The sequence below is a fragment of the Gavialis gangeticus genome, unplaced genomic scaffold (genome assembly GCF_001723915.1).
Source record: "Gavialis gangeticus isolate Ggan-Ray unplaced genomic scaffold, GavGan_comp1, whole genome shotgun sequence".
Lineage (NCBI taxonomy): Eukaryota > Metazoa > Chordata > Crocodylia > Gavialidae > Gavialis > Gavialis gangeticus.
Genome location: NW_017729001.1, coordinates 5,692,358 through 5,705,322, shown reverse-complemented (window position 1 = coordinate 5,705,322; position 12,965 = coordinate 5,692,358). Strand labels below are relative to the sequence as shown.

Genomic DNA, 12,965 nt, shown 5'->3' with positions numbered 1-12,965 from the left:
GGCGTCTCCTTTATAGCGGCGCCGCTGGGCGCGGCCCCCTCCTCGCAGCTCGGGCGCGGGGCGCTGGCGCGGGGCCGCCATGGACCTGCAGATCCTTGAGCACCGCGTGCGGGTGCTGAGCGTGGCCCGCCGCGGGCTCTGGCTCTACACGCACCCGCTGCTCAAGCTGCTCTTCCTGCCGCAGCGCAGCAGGTACCGGCGCCCGGGCCGCGCTGGGGGGAGCGGCTCCGTGGGTGACGCGGCCCGGGCTGCGCCGCCGTGGGCTCCGGGGTGACTCCGCGGAGGGCCCGGAGAGGAGGCCTCTGCCTTCCGTGGGGGTGGGGGCCGCTGGCGAAGACGCACCCCCTGCCTGCCGGCCTCGGGGCTGGTGTTTGCTCCGGAGACGGCCGCTTGGCTTTTTTCCTTCTTTCCTGGAGAAGGAGCTGGTGCTCCCGACCTTGGAGAAGACTGATGTGAAGTGAGAGCTGTAGGAAGTGCCACGGTGGCTGCTGGGGTTTGGTGGCTGCCTGCCCTAGTGCTGTGCTGGGCAGGGCCCGACCTCCTCCGAGCCCTTGTCCCCTGGGGGTCTCATGCTGCCCCCTCCTGCCTGCTCAAGTGCTGGTGCTGGGCAGCTGGTGTGTGCCCTGCCTGCTGATTCCTTGCCTTGCATCAGGCTCCCTGGTGATTCAGCAGCTGGAGGATTTTCCTTGTTGCGATTTGCTCGCCAAATGTAAGCCTGTCTGATTGGTGTTTGGGAATGAAATTGCCCCCAGGCCCAGACTCCTGGCTCTGTTCATGGGAGCCGGTTTACCTGTGTTGCTGCTTGCTCTCTCCATTGGGGCTAGAGAAGCTTGCTTCTAAATTCATGGGTCCTCTTTAAAACTGTTCCTCTGACTGTAACAGCCCTTATCCAACTCCTTCCAGCCGCCCAGAGGGTGTCTGCAGGGCATCTTATTTAAAATCTGTTCTTGTCACACTTCAGAGTCTTTGTGTAGACAAAAGAGAAAGTGTTTATAAAGCCAAACTGCAGCTAAAGTTGGGCTGTATCCTTACAATCCAGACTGACAGCCCTGTAGGGATGCTTTCAGCTTGTGAAGAAGGGGAGTGAGGTCCTGTCTCTTTAAAAAGAAAAGTTGTGCTCACCTCGCCCATCTTCTTAAATGCTCAAGAACAGCAGTGTTCCTCATACTCATGGACCACCACAGTGTTTCATAAGTGTCATCTGCTGTATACATGGCTTAGTTTAGTTTTCAGAAAGAAATGGGGAGGGGAACTGCTTTAGGAGGCAGGAAAGATCCCTACTTTTCCACACATAATAGGAATTGCTTTTGCCTGTGGCTAATGAACAGTTCTATAGTACTGGCTCATGTGCATCACCTGTATTTGCTTTGGTAGGTGCAAGTTCTTTAGCTTGACCGAGACTCCTGAGGACTACACCATCATGCTAGATGAAGAAGGCTTTAAAGGTACAGCATGAGGACTTCTGCATGTCAAAGTTGCAGTTCATGGTGACGGTGTATTTTATTTCACTGCCATATAATTACTGTTCTAACCCATTGTATTTCTCCACTGCAGTGAAAACCCTGCAAGTGTTTGTATAAAGTATGGGGTTGTTTTCCCTTCCCTCCTCCAGTGTCTCAATACCATCATTATTAGTTGTATGGCCTTTTCTTTTACATCCTCTTGTCACAGCACATGCAGGGCTGTATGAATAACCTATAAGTCCTCTGACCTATTTTTTGTTGTTGTGGATGCTTATGTAGAGCTGTATTGCATGTTCTGTAGCTGACTGAACATGTTAATGAGGGCTTCTCTGGTATTAGCTTATTGTAGGTGAGATGCACGTAGTTTCCTTTTTTAAATATTTGCAAGTACCAACCAGCTGTAGAAGGTGCTTAGTGCTTCTCAACCTAATACTTGTCGGGGGAGGTTTCTGTACATTAGTAAACTCTTCAGAGCATGTGGCAATGTCCAGACTTAGAGTTATGTCCCTGAAGAGGAGCTACTAGCTTACGCTGCTGGTAAAGTTAATATCACAACAGAACATTACTGGCTTTCTTCTGGAAGTCAAATGGGTACTATTAGTGTAGTCCTGCCAAGTTTACTTTGTCATAAGCAAGGTATGACACCTTCAGACTCTTTATAGGTAATCCAGTAAGCTGTAAAACATGCATGGAAAGGCTTCAGGAGACTTTGCTATAGCACTGGGGTCAGCAACTCGTTTAGGCAGAGTGCCAAAAGCAGCCCATCCTTGACTTGTAAGATGTTGGCATGCCAGGGGCCAGATGGTGGGGCAGCTGTAAGGGGCCTGATCCTTGTTTTGGCAGTGCAGCTTGGCCCCTTCTCTGCTATCTGCCCTGAGGCATGTGTGTCAAGCAAAATGCCTTTGCATGCCACACTCTGGCATGTGTGTGGGGGTTGCAAACTCCTGCTCTAGCAGCTGCTGGTAGCTTTTTTTTGCTGAGACCTGTTAAAAATGCCAGTCTTCCAGTGTTCCTAATACAGCCAAAAGTGCTGGGAAAGGATAAATGCTGAAGCTTCTCTAAAACTGGCAGGTCTGAGGGGGTGGGGGGCTGGGAGGAAGGGGGTAGCAGGGGAAGGAGAAGGATAAGCAGGCTGTGGGGAAGGCTCTGTGCAGAAGCTCTGTGGTAGAGAGATGGTAGCCTAGCTACCATAGTAGGGTCTCTCTTTTTTTATGCTAATATGATTCCTAATTCTGTCCAAAAAGATGTGCTATCCTTGCCATGTCTTGGAATGATATTCCTGAGCCTGTCCCTCTTCCCCTAACTGCTTCTGTTTACACACATGTAGCCTCTATGTGGTGGGAATGCTGCTTGAAGGGCACTTCCTCCATGGTGTTTCTTCAGACCAGCATCTGGGATGATGCAGGGATGGCTTCAGTACCCTATTTCCAGGTTTGGCATGAGTGGGTAGGAGTGAGTGTGCATGGGAGTTTCCCTTCAAGTCACTGGAGACCCACATAGACATACCCAGAGTAACTAGTAAATTTTCTACCTCTTACTCTTGCTTAAAGTAATATAAATGATAATGTGTGAATCTCCAGCTATGGATACCATTCAGTACTGGGCCATCATCACTGTCACAGCAAACTAGGGAGGGCCTGCTGCCATGCAAGAAAAGGTACCTGGCTGGTACTCCATGCCCATGATATATGGTGTTCTTCAGTACTTGGCACAGGTGTGACATTGTCCCAGGACACACTGATAGTATAGCTTGGGAGAAACGGGGGGTCCAGGAACCTGTTGTTTCTTATACTTATGTCATGTGGGTAGCTAACCTGTTATACTAGCCAAAAAGTCTCAGTGAAAACTACCAAAATGGTTCCCCTCCTCTCCCAAACAAAAACAACTGTGGGCTGGGTGATTTGTTCCTATGCATAGATTTGTACTACTCACTGGAGGCTTGTCAGGTGAGGGGAAGGGACCCTGTAACTGCAACTGTGTGTATTTATGTAACTGCATCCAGTGACATGGGTGATGCTGGGGAAGGTGAAGCTGAAATAAATCTTGGTGTTGTAGCTTTCTCTGGCATGCAACATACACGTGTCCAGTGAGCCAGGCCTCTGACCTGTCAGAAGCTGGGGCAGATCTCTTTGCAAACTGGATACATTTGATTTCCCACACCTGTGCCTTCCTGTTGCAGGACAGCACAGGCTGGCATGGAATGAAATGAATTTTTTTGGATCTGGCCCAGAAAATGTCGCTGACCTGGATGCTTGGCTCAGGTTTGCTACTTCTTCCCAGCTGCAGCACACGGGTGTGTTGTACTTGGTGCTGCAGGCTAGACTGGGTCTGATGGCTTTGCCAGTTGGCAGCAGTTGACACTGGTTCACATAGCATAAATCTGCTACTCGGTGTTCATACTTGAGCTACTAACCTGTTACAAACTCCCCTAACCTGCTGAGGCTGGTCTGGGATCTGTCACTTTGGTGCATGGGGTAGTGCGCGGTTCAACAGAATTTTACCTTTGAAGCTAAAGTTGCTATGATACAAAGAGCTTTAAGACCAGGCCTCTGTTGTCAGTCTTAGTGTAACAGCTTCTCTAAAGCTGTTTTGTTTTAATGCATCTGTATATAGGGGAGAAACTCAGGGTGGGGAGGAAGAATGCAGAGCAGTGAATTTGAGAGGAGTGTTACAGACCCTGCTGGATTACTCTTTCTATTCCAAGCAGTAATTTCCAAGTGGGCTGTAGGCTCAGGGCTGCACCAGTCTTTTCCCAGCAGGGATGGCAGGCTGGGCTTGGGGTGGGCTTAACTGTGGGGCAGGTGATGGGAGGGTGACTATGGGGGACCTGTGGAGAATTTTAGGGCAGCTATGGCCCCCCAAGCCCTCCCTCGTGCCACCCCTGCCCAGGCCATGCCACTCTGTTGCCTTTTCCTCGAGCTCTGTGCTGGCCTCACATGATGTGAGATGCATGTAGTCTTGCAGCAGACTGGAGTGCCCCAAGCAGGGGTGGTGCTGGGGGGCTTGAGGGGCTATAGCCACCCCTCTGTGCTACTGCCACCTGCCCTGAGCCCAGCCCTGGCCCAGCTCCCCTGCCAGGAAGAGGCTGGCACAGCCCCTGACCCCAAGCCTGCAGTAGGCAGCCTGCCCTCTCCCTGCGCACAAATCTGGGGAGGTACATGCACCCCATGCTTCCCCTGGGGATGCACACAGCAGTGGGGAGCCACCCACCTGCATCCCCTGGTTGAACTGCCCACAGCTCCATCCCACTCCTGGCCCTGGGGTCGCATTCACCACTGTGGCTGGGCAGCATCTGCCTTTGCCCCACTCTCCTTCACCATGAGGGGCCTTGAACTGCCACCCCATGCCTCTTCCCCCACAGACTTACTGGCAGGATGCTGCTCTCTAAGCTGCCCAGCTGCATTCCTAGCTGTGTGTATGCATGTGGCTGTGCACATGCACATGGCATTTATCGGTGACATGATCAGCTACACAGGCCAAAAAAAGCTGATGGTGCATAGTTTTCCCTTTATTGGTTCTGATCTGATATTTGACCAATTTATCAGCGCATCTCTGGTCTGGCCCCAGCATGGGTGCAGGCAAACCTCCACCCCTTCACTGCTGACACTGCCAAAGCCACTGGCCTGTGCTGGACTGGTGCTGGGATGTTTTGGCCCATAGCTTGGAAAGGTAGCTGGTTTCTGTGCTAGAGAGTAAGGCTGAACAATGTATCCAAGGCAGGCTGGAAGAACAGAATGGCCAAACCTTTGCAACCAACATTAAGTTGCAGATGTTTGACTCTGAGTGCTGGAGTGAAGACTTTCAACACTTGTGATAAAGGAGTGACTCCCTTAGTTGGTGGTAGGGATACGTGTGGTCTGGATGCGATTCACACAGCTGGTTTGGATGTGTAACTCACCCTGGCAGTGTGTCACTATTGGCTGAGAAAGCTAATAAGAGTCCACAGCCAGTCTCCTTACCTATAAGCAGTAGCTAGGATGTCAGCTACCCTGGTTGTTACCTGGTTCAGAAAGAGATACCATCAAAGATCACTATACATTCACATCTTCCTACACAGCTAGTGTTAAATTCAAGGTAACATTACAAATGAGAAATTATGGTAAGCTTTTAAATACCAGCTCTTACCACTAGACAAAAAATAATTTCTATATGTGATTAAGGAGATTAGCAAGGAGGCTATAAACAAAGAGTCAAGAATATCTCTGTGTAAGGTTAATAATGCCTGGCTCATGCCACTTATTCTGGTTCATTTACTGTCCTTCTTTTCTCCTGTAGCCCTAAGTTTCTAACTTGGAAACCAACCCCCTCCATTGAGATTGTCTTTTCTGCTGGAGCTGTTCTAGCAAGTCCTGTGAGAAAAGGGCCAAACAGAGTTTGAGAGACCTACATAGATGTGGGTTAATTAGGTCTCCTTCAGAGCTAGATGGCTGCCTCTGAGGCTTTCTTGTACACAAGTGACTTAAATGACAAGCGGGGCAGTTTGGGAAAGCACTGATAAACCTATGATTATTTGATTATGGGACACCATTTATCTGTTGGCCTTGGAGAGTGAAGACCTTTATCAGTCCCGTGTTGGCAAGAATCTTTCACCATCAACAAAGGAAGATACAAGTCACCCAATTCCAGTGTACAGCAGTGTTCAGCACTCAAGTTCTGACATGGCTTTAGCAACCTGTGTTACTGCTGAATCTCAAAGTAACTGTGGGAACATGATTACATTCAAGAACCAGGTTTTCAGTAGTAGAAATTACATTTGATATGTTGTAGACCCTCCAGGAAAGGGAGAAGGTAACAACATAGTAATTGGAGTTGTCACTTAAAAGGCAGGATAGAAAAACCCCGATCCATGAATAGCACGTGTCCCTGGGGGTGGGGGCATGGCTGTGCTGGCAGTAAATGTGGAGCTCCTGCAGATGCTGCCAGCACGAAGGGGTAGGTGGTGAGCGCTGTCCAGGGGTTGGCAACCACCTGCAGGTGGTAGTGGCCAGTGGCGATCATGGACCACCTGCAGATGCTGCCAGTGGTGTTGGTGGCAGGGTGGTGAGTGGCAACTGCTCGCAGGTGCTGCCAACAGCGTTAGCACAGTTTTGCAAGGGGTGCATTGCCACACTCGGGGTGCACATGCACCTACGTGTACTACTTGCACATTGCCCCTGTCCTGATCTCTAGCCAAGCATGCTTCCTCTCACTGACGTATGACATCCCAGCTCCCTGACTTGGCCTTCTAATCGTGGTTGTCTCATGGCATCTTCCCTGTGGGTTTCCCCCCGCAATCCCTAGTGATGACCTGTCTTGGTGTTTGCTGTGATTGAGAAGACGTGTGCGCGTAGATAAGAATTGTAGCTGAGGATCCTTTCTGATTCTTAGCCAGACAGTTACAGGGCTATTAGCTTCAACCATAGAGTAAGATCTGGGGGCAGACACTGAAGGAAAGGGCAGTTAAACCCAAGCTGCATTGTATGCCACTTACCTTTAATCAGAAGGTGATTGTATGGAAGAAAACTGGGTCAGATGAAGTTAATAGTCTTCTATGACAAGACAAAAGCAATGCAGTGAACTTGAATCTAGACAGATTAACCAAACTTTTGATACCATGCTTCATGGTGGGGAGAATTGGCCGAACTGCAGAGGACTGGGATTAAATTGGATAAAGATCAAAGGGGTTGTTTGGGGAGTGGTTACAGAGGGCTCCGCCTTGATCTAACCTGTTCCAACATGTTTATCAAACACCTTGGTACCAAGGACTTCTCTATAAGCAGAGCGTACGTGGACTGGAGACATCTGAGGAAATGATGGATCTGTGTATTGATCGTAGGGGCTGTCCCCAAACTGCTTTATTTAAACTCTGCATGTTCCTGTGCCAAGCCCATCATATGCCCAGAAGAGGCAGTACATTAGTTGGACCTGGCTTGCCCAACATCTGTATAGATCAGTTGCTTTAATGGGACTTTTTTGGTGATTGTATCTAATAGTGTGGGAGTTTTCAACCTTTTTGTAACACGTGTACCTTCTGTCTTGGTTTCAGCTCATGTACCCCTTTATTTTTTTCTGGTCTTTAAGGGGTGGGGCAGATCAAGACCCCTGCAGAGAGGGAGGGAGTGGGGCTGGAGCTGGGGCAGGGGCAGGTGCTGCACAGGCAGGGTGGGGTGGGGTGAGTGATGGGACCATGAGCAGCTCATCTGGGGGATGCAGGGATTGGGGTTGGCTCCTGTCGCTGCATGCACCCTGGCAGAGCATGGTGGGGCACATGCATTTCTGAATATGTGGGTGGGGCAAGGGATGGCTGGGGCGGTGCTGAGCTTTTCCCAGTGGGGGCTGCACTTGGGGCTGGTGGCATGGCACTGGGAGAGAGCTATGGGATGGGCTGCAGCCATTCCAGAATTCACTGTAGTGCTCCCCCTCCCAGCGCTGCCACTGGCTGCCCCAAGCAAAGCCTGGCCCAATACCCCTGCTGGGAACAGCCTGGCCCTGCCCTGGCCCCAGGTTGCAGCAGCCCATGCCCCTTCCCCCCCCCCCATCGCCCTTCTAGGGGTGCATGTAGCAGTGGGAGCTGCCCCATGCCTCTCACAAGCACAGCTCAGTCTCATGCCCCTCCCCAGGTGGGCAGCCTCGGCCCCAGTCCCACTCCCTCCCATACCGCTGGGGCCTTGATCTGCCCCCCCTCCCCCCCCCATGCCCCTTCCCATATAATAAAAGGCTTACCAGCCAGACCTGGCTCATCTCCATGCTGCCGGACAGTGCTCCTGGCTGCCTGTATATTGCGCTGCAGCTGCAGGCATGCACACAGCATTTATCAGCCGCATTATTGGCCACATCAGTTCTGTGTACCCCCTACAACCTCTTTAAGTATGTCTAGGGCTATGTGTATCCCTGGTTGATAACCACTGTAATAGCTGATTTCAATCAGCTTTAGATAAGTGCCAGAAAGCCCTGCTGAAGCACACTGTCTATACAGATGCTGCAGAGCTAGGCTGAAGTAATGTGCTGCTGCTTATGGTAAAACGTGGTTTGTTTTTGTTTGGTTTTTTTAATGTCTGTAAGTAGCCAGGATGACTGTGAACTTGCAGTGGAACACAGCTATGGAAAAGGCTAGAGCACTGTTTGAGTATCACTGTAATACACCCTGTCTTTTTTGGACTTGAGGCACTCCTCACTGAACTTGAGGCAACCCTTCATAACTTTTGAGAATTGAGTGGCACAGAGTTCAAAAACTAACTTTATATTGCAGTGCTTGCCCCCTTGCTGAGGGTCTGAGTTGTGGAGGTAGGGCACATCTGGTGTGAAGCAGGGGATGGACCCACAAGCAGCTTATCTGGGGAGCGCACAGCCTCAGAGGGCATGGTGGGGGGCATGTGACCCTGGATCTGCCTGCGGGGCGGGGTGGGCTGGGGCCAAGGCGGTGCCAGTGCTGGGAGCAATGCCATGGGAGGGGGGGAGGCGTAACCCCCTCAACTGTTGTTCCTAGTCCGAGTGCTGCCTGCCCAAAGTGCAGGCATGTGCCAGGCCTGGCAAGAACAGTCCAGTGTAGCATTCCAGCCCGCAGCTGCAGCCCACCCTCCTGTGCACCCACCAGCCCCTGCCCCCCAGCCCTCAGGAGGGGGCAGACTGTGCTGGGCTGTTCTCTCAGGCCTGTCCCACGCTGGTGTTGAGGGCAGGCAGGCTGCAGCTGCGGGCTGGAATGCTGCTCCTAACTGCTTTCTCCCCCCCCATGGCCTCGCTCCCAGTGCTGCTGCTGCCACAGCAACCCAGCAAGGAAGAGCTGGCACTGCCCTGGCCCCAGCCTGCAGCCCATCCTGCCCCATTGGCAGCTCCAGGGGCACATGCCTCCCCATGCCCCTCTGGGCTGCGTGCGCCCCCCAGATAAGCTGCTTGCTGCTCCATCCCCTGTCCAGCACCAGTTGTGCAGAGCCTACCCCTGCCTCATTCCCTACCTCAGAGCTGCTGTAGCTGCCAGTGCTGCCCCATGTTGGGGGGGGGGGGGTATGTGTCCATCCCCCCCCAATCTGCACAGCGTAGGCAGCTGCTGCTGCTGTTGTGGGCTGGGCTTTGTGCCCCAAGCCTCACTGCATGTGCCCCCTGGCTCCCCTACTGACTGACCTGCTGGGTGGGGGGGTGCCTGCATGCATGCAGGTGCTCAGCCCCCGCCTCCCCCCAGCCCAAGATCAACTTCGAGGATCCACCGATCAATCAGTGGTCAGCACCGATTGCGATGTGTATCAGTAGGACCTCATTCGGAATACCATGTATACTGACACAAGATCTAATGGCTGCAGATTGGTTATGGATACATTTTAGGTTGGAAACAGAAGATTTCCAGTGAGCAGAGGAGAGAAGTTCTGAAGCTGTCTTCCAAGTATTCTATGGCTGTCCAACATCTTGGCAGATGAAAGGAGATGTGACGAAGTCAGTCAGTGGTGTTCGGCTTTGGCGTGAGAGAGGAGCTTGATGTGCGAGAAGCAAGCCTTGCCACAGTGGCTGCAGGTCTACTCATCAGATGGAGGTTGAAGTGCACTGTTTCCTGGCTCACCAGCAGGCCTTGGCCTGGGCTCTCTGGCTCTCTGCAGTGACTGCATCAGCTTTGGCCTGGCTTCTCCAGATGGAGTGATTGTGGGCAGGGTTCTCCCAGTTGTAAGTGGGGAATGATGAATTTCTTGATCATGCTTGAGGGTGCTGCACTTGGGCAGCAGGAACCAGCAGCACACTTACACAATGGGGAACTCCCTACTTGAGAGCACGGAGGCAGAAAGATCTTGGAGTCATTATTGACTCCAAGATGAACATGGGCTGACAATGCGAGGTCATGGTTGGCAGGGCTAACCGGACCTTGTCGTGCATCCACAGGTGCATCTCGAGTAGAGCCAAAGAGGTGATCCTCCCCCTCTATGCGACACTGGTTAGGCCACAGCTGGAGTATTGTGTGCAGTTCTGTGCGCCCCATTTCAAGAGGGATGTGGACAATATGGAGAGGGTCCAGAGGAGGGCCACCCGCATGATCTGGGGACAACAGGGCAGACCCTACAGTGAGAGACTGTGGGACCTGAACCTATTCAGCCTCCACAAGAGAAGGCTGAGGGGGGACCTGGTGACCATCTATAAACTCACTAGGGGGGACCAGAAGGGGTTGGGGGAGACGCTGTTTCCCCTAGTGCCCGCTGGCATAACAAGGAGTAATGGGCACAAGTTGATGGAGAGGAGGTATAGATTGGACATCCGCAAGAACTACTTCACAGTTAGGGCGGCTAGGAGCTGGAACCAACTTCCAAGGGAAGTGGTGCTGGCCCCTACCCTGGGGGTCTTTAAGAAGAGGCTGGATGCCTACCTGGCTGGACTCATTTGAGTCCCGTTTCTTGTTTTGGGGTTTTGTTGTTCTCCCGCCCTGGCGGGGGGTCGGGCTAGAAGATCTACTAGGTCCCTTCCGACCCTAAATCTATGAAACTATGCGTGACCTTGTCACCTGTATTGGAGCTTTGGCCTTCCTCTGCGATGCAGGCGGTTCTTAAGTTGTCTACAGAGCACAGCCTTCAGCAGATGATCTTGAAGCACGTACTGTCCCCCCAGCCAGTGAACCCTTTGAGCATCCAGAGTAGTCTGGATCCACTGTAGACCAGTTCTCTCAAGGATCTCATTGTAGATCCCAAGCCAATAGTTTTCTTCTGAGACAGTGAAGGTGGAAGCTGTTTAATTTCTGCTCCTGCTTGGCATACCTAGTAGTAAGGCAAGGAACCTGAATTACTTTAAGCTTGAACAGGACTAGTTCATGGTAGGGAGAATAGTGGGCATACCACTGGTAAGCTGCTTTGGTGGGAAGGAGGGTCACTAGGGAGATGAACCAAAAGACCATGTGTCATCTCGTCTTTGGCAGCCCTCAAACTCCCAGTTGAGGGCTTCTTACAAATGGCTTTGACAATTTAGCTGTTTTCTCATGACTTTCTCTGCAGAGATCATTTTGGCTTCCCCCTACTTGATCAAGGAAGCTGGGGGAAGAAGGTGGGGGTGAGGTGGAGGTTACAACATCTACTGGCAAAATCTAGTTGAGACCAGAAGTGACCAGGATCTGTTTGTGGCTTGGGAAAAGGGGGGAGCTACAGTACGGAGTGAGCAGGAAGGAAGCAACAGGGATGCCTGGCTGATGCCAACAAATGCAGCTTTTGCGTAATGAGTTCCTGGATCCTGTCCAGGGTGGACTTGGCTGAATGCTCCGAACTGATTTAGAGCCATCCATTCATATCCACCTTGCTCAGGGCTGAGCTGCCTGCCTTGCTTAATTCATTTGGATATACCCTCTTGTTTGGAGAGGGGACCAAGTGGGAGTGGGCACTTTACCTTTGATGTATTCAAATTCCCCAGGAAGGTTATTGGACCTTGCTGCTCTGTCCCAAGCCTGCCTAAGTCTCCTGTGGTGCCGGACACTGCCTCAGGCTGGCAACTGCCACTGAGCTGAACTGAGTCCATTTCGCAGCATTCAGGACTGGAAGGGCGGCAGGATCTTCTAGTCCAGCAGTTCTCAACTGTTAGGTTTGAGGCACCTTGTGAAAAATGCTAGTTCTAGTTTTCACTTCATTTTTTTTTTTGTGTGTAAAAACAAAAAAGAGCAACTCTCTTGTTGCAAAAAAACTTGTAAAGATCACAGAAGGTCAGAATGTTTCTAGCACTGTGAATTTCTACCTGAAATCTCTAGGTTTAGTCTGTGAATCATGTTTATGCAACTAACACTGTAATACCTTGCAGCACCCTTGAACACCTTGTGGCACCCCGATTTTAAGAGTCGCTGACCTAGTCTGATATTGTGTAAATCGCTGGTCACTAAGCTTTGCTCACTCGCCCTTGGAGCCTGTTAACTGAGAGAAACATCTGTGCTCCAGAGCAGGGGCAGGCAATTATTTCGGGCAGAGGGCCGCTTACCCAGTTTTGGCAAGCTGTCCAGGGCTGCATGGGAGGCCCTGCCCCTTGACAGGTTCCCTGCCGCTTGGTCACCATCTTGAAACTGATGTCCCAGGGCCAGCACTGGTGGGGCCCAGAGCAGGGCATTGGCTGGCAGGGGCCTGTGGAGCCAAGCTGGGCTGCATCAGCAGGGAGAGTGGGGAGCTGGCCCGGCTCCATAGAGCCCCTACCAGCTGGGACCCTGTGCTCCTGCCACCCTGCTCTGGGCCCAGCTGGTGTTGGCCCTGGGACACTGGTGCAGGCCCTGTGCTCCCATGCGTACTTACTCCCAGTGCCCCCCCCCAGCCCCATGGTATAGGCAGGGGGCAGCGCACAGCCCCACCCCCCTGTCGCCAGCAGGGAAGCAGCTGGTGCGGAGTGTGGGGAAAAGCGGCCCTTTGCCCGCACTGTGGCTGGTGCTCCCTGCTGCAGGTGCTCGCAGGCTGCATGGGGTTGCCTGTGCCTGCTTGGGACAGCCCCACGCGAGCTGTGAGCAGCTGCAGCGTGGGGTGCTGGCCACAAAGCGGGAGAGGGGCTGTGTTTCCTGGTGCTCTGCACCAGCTCCTTCCCTGCCCCCCCCCC

General features: G+C 52.3%; 1 protein-coding gene across 1 annotated transcript in view; it reads left to right on the top strand.

Annotated features, from left to right (window-relative positions):
- Positions 1–40: 40 nt before the first annotated feature.
- The window catches only part of GATSL3 (GATS protein like 3), a 35,181-nt gene continuing 22,256 nt past the window's right edge, over positions 41–12,965 (top strand). Inside the window, exons 1-2 of the mRNA XM_019506746.1 lie at positions 41–192; positions 1,375–1,445. Coding sequence (XP_019362291.1) covers positions 80–192; positions 1,375–1,445 — 184 coding nt within the window. The 5' untranslated portion in view covers positions 41–79. The remainder of the gene's footprint in view (positions 193–1,374; positions 1,446–12,965) is intronic.